General features: G+C 37.9%; 2 protein-coding genes across 3 annotated transcripts in view; one reads left to right on the forward strand and one right to left on the reverse strand.

Annotated features, from left to right (window-relative positions):
* The window catches only part of parp8 (poly (ADP-ribose) polymerase family, member 8), a 77,217-nt gene extending 59,979 nt beyond the window's left edge, over nucleotides 1-17,238 (forward strand). Inside the window, exons 15-27 of one of the 2 annotated variants that reach the window (XM_066712050.1) lie at nucleotides 1,084-1,176; nucleotides 1,809-1,934; nucleotides 2,369-2,434; nucleotides 2,833-2,900; nucleotides 4,765-4,813; nucleotides 5,790-5,876; nucleotides 6,957-7,069; nucleotides 9,292-9,364; nucleotides 10,626-10,695; nucleotides 10,891-10,967; nucleotides 12,011-12,080; nucleotides 12,193-12,277; nucleotides 13,264-17,238. In XM_066712050.1, the coding sequence (XP_066568147.1) occupies nucleotides 1,084-1,176; nucleotides 1,809-1,934; nucleotides 2,369-2,434; nucleotides 2,833-2,900; nucleotides 4,765-4,813; nucleotides 5,790-5,876; nucleotides 6,957-7,069; nucleotides 9,292-9,364; nucleotides 10,626-10,695; nucleotides 10,891-10,967; nucleotides 12,011-12,080; nucleotides 12,193-12,277; nucleotides 13,264-13,366 (1,080 nt within the window). In that variant the 3' untranslated portion in view covers nucleotides 13,367-17,238. The remainder of the gene's footprint in view (nucleotides 1-1,083; nucleotides 1,177-1,808; nucleotides 1,935-2,368; nucleotides 2,435-2,832; nucleotides 2,901-4,764; nucleotides 4,814-5,789; nucleotides 5,877-6,956; nucleotides 7,070-9,291; nucleotides 9,365-10,625; nucleotides 10,696-10,890; nucleotides 10,968-12,010; nucleotides 12,081-12,192; nucleotides 12,278-13,263) is intronic. The other variant, XM_066712052.1, reaches the window with a different exon arrangement.
* A 1,183-nt stretch (nucleotides 17,239-18,421) lies between these two features.
* On the reverse strand, nucleotides 18,422-22,093 carry LOC136755458 (E3 ubiquitin-protein ligase DTX3L). The gene is made up of 4 exons (XM_066712053.1): nucleotides 21,695-22,093; nucleotides 20,314-21,357; nucleotides 19,921-20,138; nucleotides 18,422-19,781 (listed from the first exon to the last, which is right to left on the reverse strand). Exons 1-4 carry the CDS (start codon nucleotides 21,716-21,718, stop codon nucleotides 19,712-19,714), a joined length of 1,356 nt encoding a protein of 451 aa, XP_066568150.1. The 5' UTR covers nucleotides 21,719-22,093; the 3' UTR covers nucleotides 18,422-19,711.
* Between the last annotated feature and the right edge of the window lie 575 nt (nucleotides 22,094-22,668).

Consider the following 22,668-nt stretch of genomic DNA (forward strand, 5'->3'; position numbering starts at 1 on the left):
GCACTTGGAACCTACACAGCATTTAGGCACTGGCTGGTTATTAAATTATGTGTTGTGAATAGTCAATGTATTATTGTTCCATACATCTATAAACTCCTTATTAACATTAACTCAAATTAATTTTTGTTCAAGTTTTTGAAATTAATTTATCCCCAGCACTTCAATCATGCCATTAAAGATGAGGACTTGAAAAGTGCTGATTCTGTTCACCTGGTCAATTGATAATTGATTATGGATTTCCTTTGGTGTAAGGGAAGGCGGTAGCTTCTTTGCTACAGATAGATGCTGTGCATCTTTACAAAAGTGCATGACAAGCAAATCATTCACACAGGATATGGTGACAAATAATCCTTTCTGCTGTAGTATTAGGTGGGTTTACATTCACATGAATAATCTGCAAGGAGAGAGTAAAAGGAAAGAATTGGATTATTTTATGTCATCTCTCCCTGCGGAGAGAACCCAAAATGTAATCCTCTCAGGAGTTGCATAATTTTTTTTTTTTTTTTAAACTTCCCCTAAAAAGAAAATAATGTCAACCCTATAAGAACACTCCAGAGTTTCAGCATATTGGAGTGTTTTTGCATTTCCTGTTTCCAGTGTAAAGTATTATAGAAGGGCTTGCATTGTTGTATCTTATCTTAGTGTTTTTGTTGTCTTTTTCAACCTTGTTCATAGTCACAATGCTATCCTCATTCATTCAGATACAATGCGGTGCTTGTTGTTTTGTATTAACAATGTCATTAGAAAATGAATCAGCCAAATTGTGTAATTATTGTTCAGTAAATTAACACCTTGTTGTAACACCTTTGTAACAACTCCTTACAAAATACAGTGGCCGATAACCATATTCAGACTTGTCATTGCTGAAAGGAACATGAGTAGAAATCCAGAGGAATATTTTTTTGTTGCCAGTGAATCTGGACCAGAACCAACTGAAATGTATTTATATAGAGCTAAGAGCAACCTTGTAGTGCACTGATCTCATTGCAATAGTGTCTTGATTTTGAAGTGGAGATCTGTCAAAAATATATTTTTATCACCAAAAGTCCTACTCTTCACCAACGCCTGTTTCTTGCCTTATAGCCTACGGTGTGCGAACGGGAGCTGTGTGTTTTTGCTTTCCAAACACTGGGAGTGATGAATGAAGCTGCAGATGAAATTGCCACAGGAGCCCAGGTGCTGTGTACTTAAGACTCACACTTTACTTGATATGTCACTGATTTATTCAAGCCCAGATGCACCACTGTTATCAATATTCTTAAACTGGGAGTGGGGAGGGGACATTGCATATCAACCTCTGAAGAAATACTTTCTCTTGATACTTCTTGCAAAACAGTGAGGTCACTCGTTGTTTCATATAATGTGATTTGAGTCCAATGGCCATTATGTGGATTTCGTACTGCTCAATATCAGAGACTGTGACACACACATTCAAATATAAATTTAATTGAGTGTTTGGATCATATATTTGGCTGATCTTGCACTGCAGAATTATAATTATAATATAGCGCATCAACAGCGTGTCTGGCTTAATTTTATTTCAGTGTCTGACCATTTCTCAAACACAAATCAAATAATAATTGTATATTATGAGTGCCACTATGTACTGGAAAGATGGGTTTGTGCTTTCTGAAGCTTTCCGTCTTTCTTTGTTGTTTCTTGTTCATCATGTAGACATTTAACCTTACCAGCTGCCAACTGCATACTGTGTTGAATGGCCTTGAATTTATATACATTGACATTAATGCCTAAAATTCAGTTATACATTTTTCTTTTTATGTAACTTTTTTTTGCTTGTTTGTTTACAGGTTGTTGATTTGCTAGTTTCCATGTGTCGATCCGCACTGGAATCTCCAAGGAAAGTTGTCATTTTTGAGCCATATCCTTCAGTGGTTGATCCCAATGATTCTCAAGCCTTGGCCTTTAATCCTCGGGTATATTTTCCTTATTTTTAATATTATTCCTGTTCTCACTCATAACAAAATCATGCTAGTGCAGTTAAAATACATATGTCAGGTTCCGTGGAATATTTCTGTTCCGCCATTTATCTTTTAAAAGCAATTCAACTTTTTAAAGCAATTGTTACATTATTTTACTAATTAAAACACCTCTTCTGAGCTTATGATTATGGCTACAATTTAAAACTTCAGCTATAATGCACATGATATATTAGAAAATGTAATATAACATAAAAACTGAATTTTTATGTTATTATATTAGCTCATGTTCTGTGGAAAGGAACAACAGGTTGCACACATGGCACTGCATTAGGCTTTGTTTTACTTTAGTTTGTTTTTCACATTTAGTTTTTTCAAAGAAGCCATGCCCAAGTTTTGATTCCATTTTCTATTTATTGTTTTAAATACAGAAAAAGGACTATGATCGAGTGATGAGAGCCCTTGATAGCCTTACATCAATTAGAGAAATGACCCAGGTAAGCATGATAAAACATCCAGGAAATCAGAAGAATGAAGACTGGACACCAATCGTAAATTATTTACCAAAATTTCATTTATTATAATGCTGAATGAAAGATTAAAATTAGCAGTGTTCCAATCCGAAGACCTTCATCCGACCTCCCTAATTTAGACCTAAGCATTTTTTTTTATATACTGGAATAGCTAAGAATTAAAGTGATACACGTTATTGCATACGACAGTTGTTTACAAATGGTAATCATAGATTTCAGAGGGCTGTGCGTCATATACAGAGATCACAGTTGTAATGCTCTGTCTTCTAAAAGCCTATTGTCTATGAGCTTGATTCACTGAAGATTAGACAAACTCCAGTGTGCACAATCCACAGAGACAGACGTGCTTTTCTGTTTTGCAGGCACCTTACTTGGAAATTAAGAAGCAGATGGACAAACATGATCCCCTGGCTCATCCTCTTTTACAGTGGTATAAAGTCTATGGTCTTTTCATTAAATTAAGGAACTTCGTAGGGAAGCACTCCAAGGGGAATGGAAGAAGGCTTATTGCCAAGTTTAAGGATATTATCTTTTAGGCCGTTTTTTTTAAGACTGATAAGTTGATTGTTTTCTTTACCAATTTGCAGATCTTTAGCTCCAAGTAGAGCTTACAAGACACACTCTATAATAGGAGTAGCAGTAAGGGAGGCTCTTTTTAATTCAGGCGTGCCACCAGCTTTGCAAGTGAAATGGTTACAGTTCGACATGATATTGCAAGATAAGGAAAGATACCCAACAAGTTTCTATTCAGTTTAGATTTAGATTTATAAAACAGAAATGGATACTGGCACTATTAAGATGATTATTTTTCAGTGACATGGGGAACAGGACTGGATATCAGCTGATAAAGCTCATTTTGCAGAAGAATAATGCCAAAATCAATGGGATTTGTTTTTTTAATAACAAAGATATTTCAGTAGAGAATGAGACGATACGGTGATGCTGAACAATGTGCTGTAATGCTGTGTACTGTTGACTGTCATCTAGTGAAAGACACATGGTTGCATCAGAGAAGCTCCAGAGAAGAGTCAATCGTTTGATTTGGGGACCTTTGTAATAGAAAATCAAGTGCTGAAAAATTGAAATGCTAGTTTTTCATGCTTGGAATCGATGAAATGTCATTGCATTGAATCCAGTACACGGAGATCCTTGAAGATTCGCCTCCATGCTGTCATAGGGAAGGTCAAAGGTTGCCTGCTCTTGTTCCAAGTTATTCTTTTGATCTTACATTTGTATCAGGAAGTTACAGAGCAAGTAGCAGCTTTCAAAAATGAAAGCGTTATACATCACCCTGTATTTGGACAGATGCTTAAGTAAGGTGTCTGCAATTATGTCCACGTCCTGACAAGTTTACAAACTTCTAAATCAGTCACAGTCTTGTTTAAGACGTCAGCTTGTGTTTGTGAAGGTGAATGCCCTTGAAGCTGCCCACTGCCTGACATCATTCTTGGCTCCAGTTTCAGAGGCATCCCTTGGCAGACAGGTATATGCTGGACTGACAGCAGCCTCACTGACATACCCGTGTATGAATCTCACCAAATGCCTGGTGACAGCTTCAAAGCAATGGCCTCATATGTTTAAAAACTAGTTGCAACCTGTGATACATAATCAGGGGCGTAGCCAGGACTTCAGGGTCCCCTGAAATAAAAAAGTGTGGTGGGGGTGCTGGCGAAGTGTGGTCTGTGGGGAAGGGGTGGGGGCTGGCGAAGTGCGGTCCGGGGGCAGGATAGCTGCCAAGGTGTGGTCCAAGAACCAAGTTGCGGATTGTGGCATGGATAGGGGAAGTGGAGATCATGACAAATAGGCAGGTCCCTGCTGCATGGGCCCCACCCACAAGACACGGAGCCCCCCCCTCTCAGGGCCCCCTGAATCATCATCATCATCTTTCCTTTCCTTTACTACGCCGCTTTACATAATGCTTTAGGTTTGGGAACCGCAATATTTCACTTTCAAAACTGCAGGCTAGACATACCGAAGAAAATTAAATCAATGGTATTGTTCATCTTTATCTAAAAAATACATTAATTGCATTACATAAAAAAATAAAGCCGTGGCTAATGGAAAATGCACTAATTTGGTTAGTATTGCTTAAGCGGTGATGCACCAATAACTGTGACCATGGCACTGCAGTCAAGAATATCGTTATTTCGGAAACATAAAAAAAAGGGTTGTTATGTTTTTATATGTAGTCTGTGTGGTTGAGATTGGCTTTGCTTCACTAATTGTGTTTAAGGAAGAATGCATTCGACGAAATTTGATTAAAAAGCAAACTAATTAATTTTCTTTTCCTCTAGGGTGATCTCCAGTAACAGATCTCACATAGTTAAACTACCAGTAACCAGAGTAAGTCATCTCTTTATTACACTAAAAAGGCATGCTATTGCTTTTCACCAGAGGGATTTTAATTAACAGTGGTTGACAGATCCAAAGCATGTCAGACCTATTGTAAGTATGAATGGGTACAAGTGGGAGCCATTATTACGCATTTACTTTTATAAATGAAGACCTTATACACTGACTTACATACCTTTGCATTGGATTTCTTAATAACATTTAATAGAAAGGCACTGACATTTAAGAAGGTTTATTAATTTATTTTTCACTCAAAAGTGATCACCAAATAACTACATGCGATAGAACCTAATTGTGTTAATTGAGAGCGAAACCGCATTCAACCGATGTGTCAGATTGGAGAAAGGAGTAAAGGGAAAGTATTCGTAACTGCTGGGCTGCTGACAACGCTAGCATAACATAGTTATTAATACAAACACTTAATATAATACATTTCAGATTTAAAAATAAATAAATTAGTAAAATGATTGTAAAATTGTCAGCCATCCTTCAGCATGCATCATAATGTTGCATTAGGGATAAAACAAGCAAACAAAAGTAATATTTCTGTATTTGTCTTTGTCAGGACAGTTTGGTCTAATGTGTGTGACTGCAGACTTGCTTCTTGTTTAAATGCCGAGCTGCAGTCTCTGTCCTGTAGCCGGAATGAATAGTGATGTGTGTTTGTGCACACAGTGGAACATGACCTTAAGACTCTTTTCTGATGTTCTGCATGTGTGACATCTAAAACTGTGCTGTGACATTTTTTTTATTACTATTATTATTTCAACCCTTTGTTTAGATCACAAAAGGAAACCATGTAATAGTCATTGCTGCATTGAACTAAAATCTGGGTAACTGAGTAAAATGTAAAATTATGGAATACCTCAGTAACAGGGAATAGCTCCTCGCTACTCACGTTTACAATGGGCTGAGATAGAGATAGTTACACTAAAACAGTTTTTCCTTTTCCCCTCTGTAATTTAAGGCCAGGGGGAAACATCCTACTGTCAGTAAGTCAAAACGTGTCAGAAACATCCCAGCCCTCCGGAGCACAGCCAATATCTCCTCTTGGGTAATCAAATGAAACGGATGACGAAACAGAAGAGGGGTTAATTAATGTTTGCCAACTGAAGGGTGGTTTGCATAATCTCTCAGATGAACAGCACTTTAATAAAGTCCCTCAAGGCAGCATGCTAAACTCTGGCTGCAGCGGACGTTAATAGAGGCGTTTATCGAAGGGCCAGATTAAAACTGATGTCAGCTTTTCGCAGTGTGGAGTCCAGGACTGTCACGCATCATTTGGGGGTTAGAAGCAGGGACAAAACTCAAAGAGAGACTCTCACTCAGCTCTCTGCTTTAATGTCTAAAAGCGATTACAGTGCCAGAAACCTCAGGGCTGTTACTGGTGCCTTGCAAGGACCTGCTTGGAATAGAGTGAGGTCTTATCCTGAATTAGTCCTCAAATTGGATTCCAACTTCAGTGTTTCAACCTGACTAAGAGCCAATGTTTCTACAGACTCCGAAATCTGTCATGATGGGTCAAGCCAGGATGGAAATCTATTACATTATGCAGAAACTTTAGTCCAGGCAACTGAATAGTTTAGAGAATTTGTTTAGATAATGCAAGGGCAATTTCCAAGAAATAGTCTACTTTCAGACGGCAAAACCAAGAGCCAAAAACTAAGCCAAAATATAAATCGCTTCAGCCATTAATATTCAGTAAATTATTTTCCAACAGTGTTCAGTTCATTCTTTGTTTTACCTAGCGATGTCAGATACTAACATATCGCATACAGGGAAGAATAATAGTGATGTATTTTTCTCTAAGCAGTAACTTAAATGTTCTATATGGCTTTTCCATTTGAACTTTCTAAAGCTCTGCACTTTTAATCAGTTGTAAACGATGATGGGATACTTTTAGGAGGATCACGGGGGGGAAAGCCACACAATTATTTTTAAATGTATTTCCCCAAAGGCTTAATCAGGAACAGAATCACAGTTTTCTCATCACGCTGCTGTCTCTGTCAAACGTTTTTTTAATTGCTGTAAATATGACTCTGAAGTCACAAGCTGCTTGAGACGCACTGCTTGTCTGAAAATAACGAAACCTTTTGAAGTGAGAAGTTTCATCATCTTGTTTCCTTTGTGACAGCAACTGAAGTTCATGCACACCCCTCACCAGTTCCTTCTGCTCAGCAGTCCACCTGCCAAAGAATCCAACTTCAGAGCTGCCAAAAAACTCTTTGGAAGTACCTTCGCATTTCAGTAGGTTATACATTAGTTGTTGTTGTTGTTGTTGTTGTTATTAATTATAATATTAGTAGTAGTAGTAATAGTTGTACTAGTCATAGTCATAGCTGAGTAGTAGTAGTATTTCTATTCTTATGTATTGTATTTGCAAATAAGTAATTGGCAAATGATATTCCAATTCATAGGAATTACCAGTGAAAAATTAAATTGGATAATTCTGCTCTGGGGGAAAAACAAAAACAAAAATCTAAAAAAACAGCTCATGGTATACAGTGACCTCATTATCTCATTTGCAATCTGTAAATAATACATAATAAATAATTCCCATTTATATAATATATACAGTGAGGGAAAAAAGTATTTGATCCCCTGCTGATTTTGTACGTTTGCCCACTGACGAAGAAATGATCAGTCTATCATTTTAATGGTAGGTGTATTTTAACAGTGAGAGACAGAATAACAACAAAAAAATCCAGAAAAACGCATTTCAAAAAAGTTATAAATTGATTTGCATGTTAATGAGGGAAATAAGTATTTGACCCCTTCGACTTAGTACTTGTTGGCAATCACAGAGGTCAGATGTTTCTTGTAGTTGGCCACCAGGTTTGCACACATCTCAGGAGGGATTTTGTCCCACTCCTCTTTGCAGATCCTCTCCAAGTCATTAAGGTTTCGAGGCTGACGTTTGGCAACTCGAACCTTCAGCTCCCTCCACAGATTTTCTATGGGATTAAGGTCTGGAGACTGGCTAGGCCACTCCAGGACCTTAATGTGCTTCTTCTTGAGCCACTCCTTTGTTGCCTTGGCTGTGTGTTTTGGCTCATTGTCATGCTGGAATACCCATCCACGACCCATTTTCAATGCCCAGGCTGAGGGAAGGAGGTTCTCACCCAAGATTTGAATGTACATGGCCCCGTCCATCGTCCCTTTGATGCGGTGCAGTTGTCCCGTCCCCTTAGCAGAAAAACACCCCCAAATCATAATGTTTCCACCTCCATGTTTGACGGTGGGGAAGGTGTTCTTGAGGTCATTCCTCCTCCTCCAAACACGGCGAGTTGAGTTGATGCCAAAGAGCTTGATTTTGGTCTCATCTGACCACAACACTTTCACCCAGTTCTCCTCTGAATCATTCAGATGTTCATTGGCAAACTTCAGATGGGCCTGTACATGTGCTTTCTTGAGCAGGGGGACCTTGCGGGCGCTGCAGGATTTCAGTCCTTCACGGCGTAGTGTGTTACCAATTGTTTTCTTGGTGACTATGGTCCCAGCTGCCTTGAGATCATTAACAAGATCCTCCCGTGTAGTTCTGGGCTGATTCCTCACCGTTCTCATGATCATTGAAACTCCATGAGGTGAGATCTTGCATGGAGCCCCAGACTGAGGGAGACTGACAGTTATTTTGTGTTTCTTCCATTTGCGAATAATCGCACCAGCTGTTGTCACCTTCTCACCAAGCTGCTTGGCGATGGTCTTGTAGCCCATTCCAGCCTTGTGTAGGTCTACAATCTTGTCCCTGACATCCTTGGACAGCTCTTTGGTCTTGGCCATGGTGGAGAGTTAGGAATCTGATTGATTGATTGCTTCTGTGGACAGGTGTCTTTTATACAGGTAACGAGCTGAGATTAGGGGCACTCCCTTTAAGAGAGTGCTCCTAATCTCAGCTCGTTACCTGTATAAAAGACACCTGGGAGCCAGAAATCTTGCTGATTGATAGGGGATCAAATACTTATTTCCCTCATTAACATGCAAATCAATATATAACTTTTTTGAAATGCGTTTTTCTGGATTTTTTTGTTGTTATTCTGTCTCTCACTGTTAAAATACACCTACCATTAAAATTATAGACTGATCATTTCTTTGTCAGTGGGCAAACGTACAAAATCAGCAGGGGATCAAATACTTTTTTCCCTCACTGTACATATATGAATTGTAAGTGTAATTTGGGGTTCAGTATAGGTTGTGAAAAGTGGATCATGATTAATGTAGCTGTATTAAATAATATATTAACCTTGAATGTGTGCTTTCCATATATAATTTGCTGTGACATGAATCTAATTGTGTTTCTATGATGTGCTAATACCTCAATCTGTCTTTGCAGGATAATGTAGTTTAACATTACTCTGTCTGATTGATGTTAGGTATGTGGCTCTGTTTGAAAAAGAAAAACAGGGCAATTATGATATTTTTTGTTTTTGTTTTATTCTAATGTATTTTTATGCGGTTCTTTTTTTTTTTAGCGGATCACACATAGAGAACTGGCACTCCATACTGAGGAATGGTTTAGTAGTTGCTTCAAACACAAGGCTTCAGGTAATAAACAATGTAAATAAATACATATAAACTTCATAACTATAAACTTAATAATTCCACACAGTAATTCACTTAAGTACTTTTTTAATCGTAAAATATAGTACAGGGTTAGGTTAACAAATTAGGTGTTTCGTATAATATCCTCTAGGTTGTCTGGAATTGTGAAACATATTCACACCATCTGATACAATGTAATTTGCAATCCTTTGTTTTCACTAAATATTGGGATGTGGTTGCTTTCATTTCTAGTCAGATTTCTTTCAAAAACCATCTTTATTGAATTGTGTCCAAAACTATTTCTTGCATTCCTGTTCTCTGTGAGGGGAGCTGCCAGAATAATGTGGTGTTATGGCATCAACTCACCAAAAGTTAAGAATCAAGAGTTAAAAGAATGAAATGTTCAGTATTACCATCAAAGAGAAGATTAAATCTTGCCCAAAGACTTGCCAAAAAAATCTGCAGCTTTTCTTCCAACAAAGTAATGTAGTTATTTCAGTCCAAATGTTGTTGCTTTTTGCTGATAAGATCTGATATTGTATAAAACACATCAGGAAATATAATGATTGTCTGCAACCAACGTAAAACTTGCAGGCTTATGGCAGCATCATGTTTACTAATAGAAGTCTACATTAAATTACATTAAGTAGCTTTTTGTTTGCAGCTATTAATATAAAAGATCTTGGGAAAGAAATGTAGTGTTGCCCGGATAATTTAGAAATGCAAGTTATGCTGGAAAGTTCATTTAATGGAATTCAATAGAATGCACTGAAATATGAGAGAAAAGTTTGCTCTTTTCTAAGACCTTATTCTGAATGGAGTCTGAGCACCAGGCAAAATGAGAGAATAGAAGTAAGAATCCCTAAAGGGGAAATGCCCAGGAATGCAGAATTTTTGTATTACCATCATTATTATTCTGTCCTTCGGAGGTGCACACATAATCCGTGGAAGCAATTTTTAATGCATAGAACTTGAACCAGGCGGTGAAACATTTTATCATTTAAGAACCAGTTTATATGCAGTGAATGTTTTGATGCTGCTTGTTTCATATCGTATATATGTTCTTATTCTTTCATGTTGTTTCTGGAAATGATTATATTTCTAATTAGAGGAAATAGAGAGCACAGCTTTAGTATCTTTGATGCCTAGCTATGTTTTAAGAATGACTAAAACAGATCAGTGCTTTTATTATTTAAAAACATGTAATTGTATTAGAAAATGTATAATAAATGTGACCTCTTCTGATGTTTTTCTTGTTATGTAGCTCCATGGCGCCATCTATGGAAGTGGAATCTATCTCAGCCCATTGTCAAGCATTTCCTTCGGTTATTCAGGTCAGTATTATAAAGCAGATCCTTCGAGGGCTGGAAATGACGTGAAAGTTTGTATAGGACCTACTCAGCTGTAGGTCTGCGTACCGATAGCTGTGTAGGTCTGTATGGGCATTTACATGGATATTTACAATATGGGTATTAACATGTTTGAATTTTAAATGTATTGAAATGTAAAATGCTCCCTGTTGATTTTAGGGATGAACAAAAAACAGCAGAAAATAGCTTCTAAGGATGACACTGCATCAAACAGCAAGGCTAGTGTGACCTTACAGGTGAGGCAACATGCATTTCTTTGATTGGACGCTGTGTTACATGCGGTAATTGAATATGAACAGACAAATAATGAATGACTTTTGCCACAGCCCATGGGCATTTAGGAGCAGTTTGCTTCAATGGTGCATTACAGTTAATTCTACACTTGGCCTGGCCCCAGAGTGAGGGATTCTGGGAGCAGTGGCTGTCACTGATGACAGGAGCCTGCTGGGGACAAAAGACACTTTGATCATTATTGAATTGACACTGGGGAGAAGGGTGTGGAAGATGAGCAGACAGGTTCAACCCTTTTGATCTCCTAACCAAAGCATGCCCTCTATTTTTCACAACTGGCCCACACTTTTCTTGTCTCGCTCAGTGAAACAGTTACAGAAAGTCTTTGTTCAAAGACAAGGCTTCAGTGAATTGGATTAAATGCATTATTTATTGGGTATGGTGTGGTATGCTGGGTGAATGAGAGTGGGGGGATCTTCATCTTTGGGCAGGAAGGCAATCCCTGCTGCTGCTTCCAGGGCACCTCAAGAGCTGGGGAGTAGGAAGTGTGCATCTGTCCTCTGACATCTCTGCCTAAAGGTCTCCTGGGGTGACTGCAGGCCTGTGATAGAGTCCGTCTGAATAGCAATTGAGTCCTAGAGTATAAAAAGCATTGCCGTTCTCGGTGTGTGTGTGTGTATGTATGTGTGTATATGTATCTGTATATATATATATAGTGTGTGTGTATATGTATGTGTGTATGTATATATTGCCGTGCGTGGATGTTGAGAGCAGGATCCAGATCCTTGCAGACATATAGAGAGCGATTTTGTGTAGTATGTGTCCCCTTCAAACCTCTCACAATAACATGCAAACTCATGGTATTTTTACTTTGGTGCTGGAAATGAGAAGCCTCACACCTTTGAAAGATTCTGCTTCAAATTGTAAACGTTCATGACAGGAATACATAGAAGCTGCTCACGGCTACCATATGGGATTCTTGTTTTCAATTCATTCTTGACTTTGACTAATTTCCTCATTCTGCCTGTTTTGTGTTTGTTTTACGCAGTCACAGAAAAAGGGGCAACAACCACAGTTTTTGCAAAGTCGGAACTTGAAGTGCATAGCCTTATGTGAAGGTATGTTCCTGAGCAGACTGCGTTTGCCTTCTAGCTGTTGACAGCTGTTTTTCTATGCCACAGCTTTTTCAACAAAATGCAAATGTGTTTTTTTTGTTGTTTTTTTATGCAGTTATTACTTCTCCCGATCTGCACAAGCATGGCGATATCTGGGTAGTTCCAAACACAGATCACGTCTGTACCAGATTTTTCTTTGTGTAAGTAATGACATTGTATTGCAGCGATTTATTCATCTTCGATCTGACAGATAAATCAAAGTAAGTTAATTTCTTTGAAAGGTGAACCTGGGCTAAGCCTGTAGTATTTTTAATCATTTCTGTCATTCACACTAATCAAGATGTGTAGAAATAGATAGAGAATATTGATGAAAGTTGCCACAATACTGAGCGTCTCTCTCCTTCTTCTCCCTCAGCCAATTTCTCTCCCTTGCTCTCTCTCTCACGCACGCCCACATGCAGTTATAGCTGAAACTATTCACACCCTTAATCTGTAACAATGTTATTTGCCCATTCATACAGTTTTATAAATATCTGTGATTATATCTTTTTAGAGTTTGTTTCAGTTGATTGAACTGAACTGCTTTTTATGTAGTGACAGTCAAAAGTCTTCACTGAGTTCAGTCCTCTGGAATCGGTGTTCAACAGACTCTTAGGGGGGAAAAAAGATGGCTTTGATAAGTATAGTCTAATGAACAATATTTATTCAAGGAAAATAATCAACAACTCACATGCATGTTATTACCCAGCTCTGACCCTTGTACCAGGGAGATATCAGATAGGCAAGAGACACAGGTATCTCACAAGCTTATAGTCCTAATATGTACATTCATACATTCACTTTCTGCTATAGTCTGTCTAACCCACTTTGTTATTGTGTTAGTTTGTTGTTGTTTTTTTTATCATCCCCTTGCAATAAATCATTTCGACAGGTGCCTTCGTATAGTTCTAGTGAAGTGTGATATTGCCTGCCAAAACAAATTAATTGTATTTATCAGTCATCCACTCACTTAGTCAGGAACAGGTAGGTAAAACTGTCTTAGCATTAAACATTTATTTGAATTCTATAATATGAATATATTTTGTGTGGTTTATATATTTACTGTTACACTGAAAACAAGTGATTGCCCAAACATAAAAGCAAATATTTCCTTTCAGTATTTTTTTCAAATGTCATGTTGTTTCAGCTATGAAGACGGGCAGGTGGGTGATTCCAGCATCAACACACAAGACTCTAGTATTCACAAGGAGATACTGCGAGTGATCGGAAACCAGACAGCTACTGGATAAAAAATAGAAAGATGTTTCTGCTGCCTGAATACACTTTATTCAGTTTCAAAGCTGGGTTTTGAGCTGAAAAAGTGAGTTGATGTGATTTGTAAAACAAGAAACACACTATTGAACTATTTAAAATAAGAGCTACACTGTTTATACCCCTCACACTTTGAAAGAGGTATTTACATTGAAATGGCCTATTTAGATGGTTACATTTTACATACAAGTTTATAAATAAAAGGAAATTTCACCAATTTGAGTAACAAACTACTTAATGTTTTTAGTAAAATAATAAATAAAAAATATTAAATTGGTATTACACTTTCTTTCAAAGTTTTGAGACGTCCAGTTGTTGGGCCTTTTTAGGAACGTTAATTTTTTCCTAGTTATTAAAGGTGCCGAACAGCAGACCTTCCTGTTTACTTTCTAAGAGCTGTATGTTTTTAAATGACCAAGTACTTGTCATTATCCTGAAGGTGTTAGTATGCACTTTAATGTCATTTTGTATTGTAACACATTTTAAATGAAATGCTATAGGAAAATAATGTCTATTTTGTCCAGGACGTTTCATTAAGCAAAATTACCTTGATAATGAAAAATAAAATTCCTTGTATTGGCGTAAACACTTTTGAATTAACACAGTGGTGAAAAGTTAGCATTTCATTCAACTTAACCATGTAAAAACCAAGAAGAACTGTACATAAAGGGATGTGAAACATTCATCAACGTGATGTGAGCAGCCGTGTCATCAAAAGAAAAGACAAACCTGCATGAATCTCCCTCGTTACAACTCGACTTGAATTTAAAACTAGACGCACTTTCATTTGGAAACAAAGGTTGCAAATTTAAAGATCTGATCGCATTCAGACCTCGCCTTTTTCATCCCAACCAAATGTCAGGCATCGTGGCAACCTGTCTTTCCGCTTGGATACAGAAATCGCCTACAATTTAACGCCAGTTTGGACTTTCTCACTCCACATAACACTAGGACCCGTGTTGTCAAACTCACAGCCGAGTGAAAGCCCAGAGCAGTGTGGTCAGACAAACCCAACAACTACAGGAAATGACAAGATGGCCACCACCGTGGGGATGTTAATGAAGATGCGCGTTGTTTTAAATTCAAGACTTTTCTAATAGGAGCTGGATCATGACAAGGATTTTTTTTCCCCTTTAAGTGGCATGGAAGATAATCGTATTTCACTGTTCGCCTCTGTGATTTGGCTTTGATGATCACTTGAAACATGGGCAAAATAAGTTCTGATTGTGTCAGCCAATCCAATCAGCAGAGCCCAATAACTTACGGTTGCTGCTTTGTATTCCAGGAGCAGCTGGTTTAAAGTATTTGGCCAGTGATTCAAGTTCATTTGTTCAGCACTTTCCCAGTCTGTCTGTTGTATGTTTAAGAACATAAACATTTTGAACTACAGACGTACAGAATGCATTTGTATCCTGTTGATGAAAATGGAAATTGTTCAGGTGGGATTTATCCGTTTGTATAGAAAATGTCCGACTTGACACACTCCAATGAAAGGCTTTTTGTGTTGGCTGCTTAGCGCTAATCTTTTGTCAGTTTGTTTCCTGCACATTAGTGGCTGAAGTACATACTCCTTCAAAGACCTCTTTGAACTTCAACGATTTACTCCTTCTCTTTTCTTTCCACGCTGATTTATGATTTCATAGTAATTTGTATCAACAAATGTTCAATCATTCTTCTGGGGAGGTAAATCATGTACGTTTTATTTATTGAAAGCATCCCAGTACATTAGCGTATAATACATTCATACTGATTCAAAGCTCAAATTAGCACACAGTGGGATACAAAGTATTTCCTACATTTGAGATTTCACAGTATCAGCCCAGTTTAAAAGTACTTAAAATATAAGGTCCATTAAGTGTTTGTTTCCTGCAATGAACCAATAGCCATTCTGAAGGGCCAATGCTTTTGTTTTCTGTTGATGTACCCTGGATAACACTATAAATAGAAATGCACTCCATTAATGGGCTGAAGATAGTGTCTGTAATGTGTGTTAAAGATTCACCCTCAGTCTCTTAATCATTTGTTGAGAGAGTCTGTTCTCTAAAGGACTATTTCATTTTTATTCTGTTTAGCAAAGGTCCGTTTCCCCCCCGCTTTAGAGTTCTATATTAATTTATTAAATAACTAATGATATCATCACTTTGTGGTTTCAGAAAAACCTTGATGATTAGCTGTAGCTAACACTGCTGTCAAATCTCATGAACTAAAAAATATAGAACTCTATGCTTTAATTTCAGATATCTGTTCAGAAAGGATTATATTTGAGGGATAGGAGATTGAGGTTGCTTAAATTTAGAACAATGGTGGTAAAAAAGAGAAAGCAGGAAAAATAATGTAAGATCGGTTAAATGCCCATTAGGGTGGTGTGCATCAATACATTTCAGGCAAAAGGTGACAGAATGGATGTGTGTTATTTTCTAACCAGAGAGTGAGCAGCTGTTAAATAAGTCATGAAGGCTCAATACATTCACAGTGTCAAACATTAAAATCCAAGGAAACGCTTATTTCCCCCCCCCCCCCCCCCCACCTTCAAGTTTCTGTATATGTAAAACAGTGCTTTGAAGCTGAGTAAACCAAATGGGTTTTTCAGTTGTCCTTAAAACATCCATGCCAGTTATGTTTCCATGGCATTACACTAGTATTATAATCGAAATGTGGGATATCCTTGAGAAGGTGAGCGACGTACGTGTCCACAGTCAGAAATATCACAAGCAACAGCAAAATATCAGTTACATATCAGTATAATACTGAAATACTGCAGTAAAGCTATTACTAGTTGTACACAAAATAATTTTGTATTTCGATAGCACTGGACTTCACCAACCATTTTGGGCATTTTCAGCAATAGATGCTTTTTCTTGTTGTAAAAACTATTTCTTGTTTAATTGTCAAACACTATGGGGAAATATTGTGCAAATTATTTTCATTTAAAGAAAACCACAAGTTCTCTTGGCTTTAAATGCTAGTGCACGTGGACATCTGGAAAACACTTGCATAAAACTTATTTTGATGCATTTTATTGTAAAGTATATTAATTTTGTCATTTTAATTAATTAGTAAACATTTATTTGATAGTGTTCCAATATAAAAGTTTCCGTAATGTACATACAGGGAAATGTCAGACTTCTGTTACATGAGAACTGGGCTAACAATGTCAACTGTATCTTGAAAATAGTGGATTATCTATTTGAAAATAAGGTTACCTTTTGTTTGTTTTTTGCTTTTAGGAGAGAGCTCTTATTGAGTGAGCAAGTTCCATTTGTGTTGTCGTTTTACCTATTATTTCAGTGTGGTATTAATGTATGCGCCACCTATCCTTATTTAAGTCAGAAAAACTACAAAACTAAAATTAAAACTGCACTAAAAATATTATCTCAACCAGCATCACCAAATATATAAAACCAACCAGACAAATTTAAAATAATAACCTGGTGCCATTGACTGTGGCCAACCTGTTGTTGGATGAACAAATCAGACACATCCCATGAGCAAACCTAAAAGTTTGATCTTATTATTCAGTTTTCATAGAGTCGTTTCTGTTCAGTGGTTTTAATTTTATAGATGTTTTGTTTTGTACTTTTCCGCACAATATATTGAAAAATATTCTGCTATTTAGCCTTTGGTGCCTTAGAAACAGAGTAATGACAAATATATGACAGTACTGTATATAATGTAAATACTGCCACAAAAAAAAAATAAACACGGAGGCCAAATATTTTCTGTATTCAGTTTTTACAGCTTTTACTTTCTTTTGCAAATGAATCCGCTTTTTCTGGCTTTTTACTAGTGATGGGAATAGTAGCTTATGTATACGTTTACTTTCAATAAAATAAAGTTTGTTTAAAAACAATTGTGATCACTGTCTTTTTTTTTTTTCGCCATGTGTCACCCATCTCCCTACCCATTACTGTGTGGATCTATTGTGAGGAAAGGAAAATGACATCTTTAGGTCTTGTGTGTCCTTCACTATTCAAGTCAAGATATTGTGATGTCATTTTTAGCCTTATTATAAAGCACCTTCACAAAACAGTGGAATAAAAAATAAAGAGGCTGCACAAGCACTGGCAACAATCCAGGACAGATTCCCGCAAGAAGAGGCGGCATTGAACTTTGGGGGTTTAAATTGGTTTAAGGAACACAGCACTTCCTTTCAGGGATGGTGTAGGTTTTGTGATTTAGTCTTTAGGCCCTCGGTGTCCTCATCAATGTTATACCAACTAAGTTCTGTTCACTGAAGCCTTAAAAGGAATGCATCATTTGCTTTCCAGGACCTTTTGTATATTTTCAGCTCACAGAGTTTACGGTTAGACAAAATATCAAACCTTTAGGAGCTGGTAAAAACTAAAAACGTATCAAGGAAAGCTTAAAAAAGAATTTCAGTAAATGAGAGCTGTGCTGCAAAGAAAATAGTCTCCATGGTTGCAGTTTACTGAGGATCGTAAAGTAAATGAACACGTAGAGATTGGATTTTCTTTGATCCTTTATTGAAAATGTGTAACACTTTTTTAATACAGGAATGTTTTTATTTTTCATTGTTCTATACATCATTGTCATTTTTAGTTTGTAGTAACAAAGAACCAGAGATTAACCCTGTAGAGCCTCGTGTCTTGTCTTTTGTGCCAGCTAAGCTCTCTGTTATTCAATTAAATCCTTCTCTGAACTGTTTCCACACATTAAGTAATTTACCCATAATTTAAAAGGTCCAACTAAGCAATTATAGTGTAATTATGTTTCTACTTTAGAGCTCATCTGGATCAAACTCCTACAGACAGGTCTATCCTCCAGGACCAGGGTTGCCAAACAGGACTATAATGTAGAGTGTAGCTGACCATAGTTTGAAATCTGAACATGTGGGCCTGGAATGTAATTAATAATATATATTTAAAAGCATGTCAATGTATTTCTGCACATTTATAAAAACTTTTACATGTATGTTGCATGTTGGTAATGAAATTGTTCAACAGACACCCCTAAAACTGGTATTAAAGAAAGAATTGTCAACAACAATACTAATAATATAAAACCACCACAGCCATAGTCATTCAGTATTTACTAGGAATTAATACAGTTATTATAAAGTGCAAATAACTTCACTTTACAAATTATAAAGACATTTTCCAAAATGGACTCTGTGCTTCAACCTATATTCACTTTTACTGCAGTAAAACACTGGAATTCAACTGGTCCATCTAGGTGCAAAGAGCAAGGAATAAGAATTTGGTCATATAATTGTATTTGTACTCAAGTACATGGGGGATTTACAGTGAATACACCTCCTTTATTATATCTATCCAAAAGTCCATCCGTTCTCCCAGTTGATGCTATAGAAAAACAGATTTGCACATCATTCTGTTGATTTTGTTTTTTGGTAATGACAAGAGTGAACAACACCCAGTGGACGGGTGAAGAATAAGCACAGATACACATACTGTGCAAAGTGTTGCTGCTATAACCAACTTTCACTCTAACGCAGCATGCTGAAGACAGCAGGACACTTTTTGTAGATTAGTCTGCACAGCCTTTGCAAATCCTAGATTGCTTACATATGTTCTTATCAAAATCACAAATTATGCAAATGTAGTGCGATTAGTACCTTATTGTGATGCATATTAATCTGATTCTTTATGAAAATATAGTGGTTATATCTGCAAGATTTTCTTTTAAGTCTAAGATAACCACAAAATGATTTAACTGCTTGTGAAATGATTTTCCGTAAACAACCGGAACAAGGACTCGCCAAAACAGAGCAAAAAGCGTGAAACATATTTTCAGTTGCTTTTGTTAGCCATTGTTATAAATGAGGAAAAGCTTACTCCAGTCCAACAGCTTAATGAACATGCTTACAATTTTTCACGTAATGTCCTTGCAGACATGTTGATTGTCTGGTGACCTTCATACCTCGTCTTACATTCCTGAGTGTGTACAGGTGATTCAGATTTGAATTCCTAAGCCTTGAATATTGGCATCTGCTGTACGCAATACACATTAGTTAAGGAGCAGAGAGATAAATGCTTCCACAAAGGGTATAAATCATTTCTATACACAGTATATAAAAGCACTACACTCTAATGAATCAATATCTTCAGAATAGCCAAAGGTTTCTTATTAGTGCTTTTATTACTAAAACTCAGTACATTACACTGAATGATACGGAGAAGCATCATGCCAGCCTTCAGAGATTTATCTGAGCAAGCCTACATCCTCGTAATGGGATTTAAAAAAATGTTTCTGACCAACATGAATAAGGACTGAGCCTGTAGTTTATCTAAGTGCATAAACAAACACGCAGGCCTTCCCTGTGCAGCTGATAATTTCCCGTCCCATCAGAAAATTCCTTTGGCTTTCAATTCCTCTTGGACACGGCTGAGATAATCTGGATCTGGATATCCATAGCTTCAGGAAAAAAAAAAAAAAAACACTTGTTATTCTGTGTTATTCTGTTGATGCTCACTCAAGAATATGATCATTAAAATACATAATACCCTTGTGAGCAGAAATACAATGAAATATCTTTCAGTGATGCTATACTCACTACGTTGCCCCCCCTTGCATGCTGGTTTTATGGTGAATGTCATTCCAAGTGACCACGTTGCTCCTGCCGGTGGTCGAGGATCTTCCAATTGTGAAAATTAGCTTTTGCTTAAAGGCCTGCTGGAGTAGCTTCAGTACCTTCCTTCCCTCTGGACAGTCGGGCAGATAGGCGGTGCGGGACACCCCCTCGTACCTCTTGCCAGGCTGTGGATGCTCGTCCTGGTGTACAGAAGTATACATCGAAAGGTGACTGTTCATCTACTTACAAAGACTGCTTTACACATGTAAGGGAAGCGGACAGGGTCACGTCAGAATAAGATATTTCTTCACTGACAAAAAAAACGAAACACAATAAGACCCTCTAAGCGTATAAGATGTGTATATGTATACTTACAGTTTGAATTCCACTTGGTATGTGGTAATATATTGTAATCGAACCATAGCGCTCATATCCTGGCAGAGAGCTGGTTGTGGTGGTTACGTCCATTGTGCCATTGTCAGGCTGGGTGCCCTTGAGCACACCATATATGACCCCACAGACTGGACAGGTAGGTTTCACAGCAAAGGCAGACTTTAAGCAGTCTTCACAGAATGAGTGTTTACACCGGGACAATGTCGTCTTTTTGGTTTCTTCGATGGTTTCCAGACAGATCGGACAAGTCTCCTCCGTGGCCACCTGCCGACTGTGGACCAGGGACGAACTTGCCGGACCAGTGCCTGGACTCCACAGCGCCGGCCTCGCGGGACGTGCCTGGGTGTCTGTGTAAGCCATGTTTCTTCCTGTAGAGTGAGGGGCGTTAGTCACACCTTTCTGTAAGCGGTCGAATCTCATTATGTCAGTATAGCTGCCAGTCACAGAAACAGTGCCCTTCCTTTGAGTCATCAAAAGTTTTGGCAACTCCTCTTGAAAGCTACTGTAGTGAGCTAACCCACGGTCCAGGCTGTAATCCTTCATTTGCAGGTTAGTCATAATCTTCTGATACAGATTTATAAACCTCTCTCTCACACAGTGACATTCTGCACTTGTTCCCTTTTCAGATTGCTGTGGCTGAAAGTACACCGTCTCCTTACTGCCTTTGGGGGACCTTTTCATCGCAACCTTACGACTCTGGATGTCCTGTAGCTCCCTGGAGTATTTTGCATCAATGTACTCCATGATGCGTCCGTCAACCTCGACTGGCTCCAACGCACTCTGGTACAGAGACCCCCCGTCGTCCTGACTAGCTGAAGCATGTCTGGAGGCACGCTGGGATGCTGTTGTGCTAAACATTGATATATCTGAATATAGTTTATTTATTGCTTCAAAGGACCCACTGACTTCTACAGAGCTGTCTGCCTTGTGTTTCACAGTAAGGTCATGGCAGTTCTCAACTATTTTCAGGACTTGATCTTGTTTGAAGGCTGACAATACAACTGTCAGTTGCACATCTGGAAATATCTGCACACAAAAGTTTAAAATAATAGGATTAATACAAACAGCAAAATAATGTTGTAGGATGCATTACTAAATGTTTGTGGCAAGTGATTTGTTCACAGTTATGTGTTTCACTTTACTCGGATTTCTGTTTTTCACATGTTAATTTTGTAGACACCAAGTTTGTTCCTGGTACTAAAGCGACCAAGAGTTGGAAGATGATTGACAGGTACATGTTGCAGGATGTTTCTGTAAGGATCATAGATAAATGCCATGGTGCTGAGATTCAATTATCCATGCATGCTTTAATGCAATGCTTTGAATTACGTACTTCCTTAATATAAGATGACCGATCACATACCTCTGGCAATCTTTGACTTGACATGATGGTGCCGCTCACACGATATGATGGTGTTTGAAACCCTCTTCATGCCCTCAGAGTAAAATACGAACAAAAGCGCCAAAACATGGCCAGTTGATTCTTCCGTGTCGTCGCTTGCCTTGTTTAAAGCGGGGGTGTCCATGGCAATGCAAGTCCCAGGCTTCCATTGGATTTGGAAACAGACAGCTCCGCGCCTGCGCGTTGTGAGTGGAGCAGACACACGCCAGTCACACGCCAGTCACACGGCCCGCCCGCTCAGGCTTGGTTGACGGGAGAATCAAACTTCCACTTTCGCTTTCACTGAAGTGGGGGCGGAAACTTTTAAACATGCATATCTGTTCATGTATCCATTCCATTGTTATTTGTATTTATTAATGTATTGTGATTATCATCATCATTATTAACATATCAAACAACTGTTAAAAAGAAAACAGCCTAATTCATTCCATTGTTATTTATTAATAGACTTGTATTATTGTATGTAACAGAAATCAGGCGAAAAGAAAACCGAATAATATGTTTGATGAACCAAATCCACGTTCACTTTCAAAACACGTGAACAGTATGACAAACGCAAACACCTGCATCTTCCCTTATTATAGATCAATCAATCTTATAATCAGTTCTGTTTAATATATGTTAATTATCAGGATGCTGTGGGAACGTACGTCTTGTGTGTGATCTAGTGTGCTCTGCATTACATGAATGAAGTGACTGTCGTTTTGGTGCAATAAGTGAAAAGCTTAGAGCGAGGGAAACACCACACTGAGCCACTGTAATACTTTCATGCAGCAAAACATCATGCCCTATATGTAAAAATAACCACAACCAAGATGGGTGGATTTAGGACAGGGCATTGGAAATGAGTGGTAAATCTCTTTGCACAAAAAGTATAATTCCTTCCGCCCAAACTGGGAGTTTCGTTGTTCCGCGATCATCCACTGGAGGGCAGT

The sequence above is a fragment of the Amia ocellicauda genome, chromosome 8 (genome assembly GCF_036373705.1).
Source record: "Amia ocellicauda isolate fAmiCal2 chromosome 8, fAmiCal2.hap1, whole genome shotgun sequence".
Taxonomy (NCBI): domain Eukaryota; kingdom Metazoa; phylum Chordata; class Actinopteri; order Amiiformes; family Amiidae; genus Amia; species Amia ocellicauda.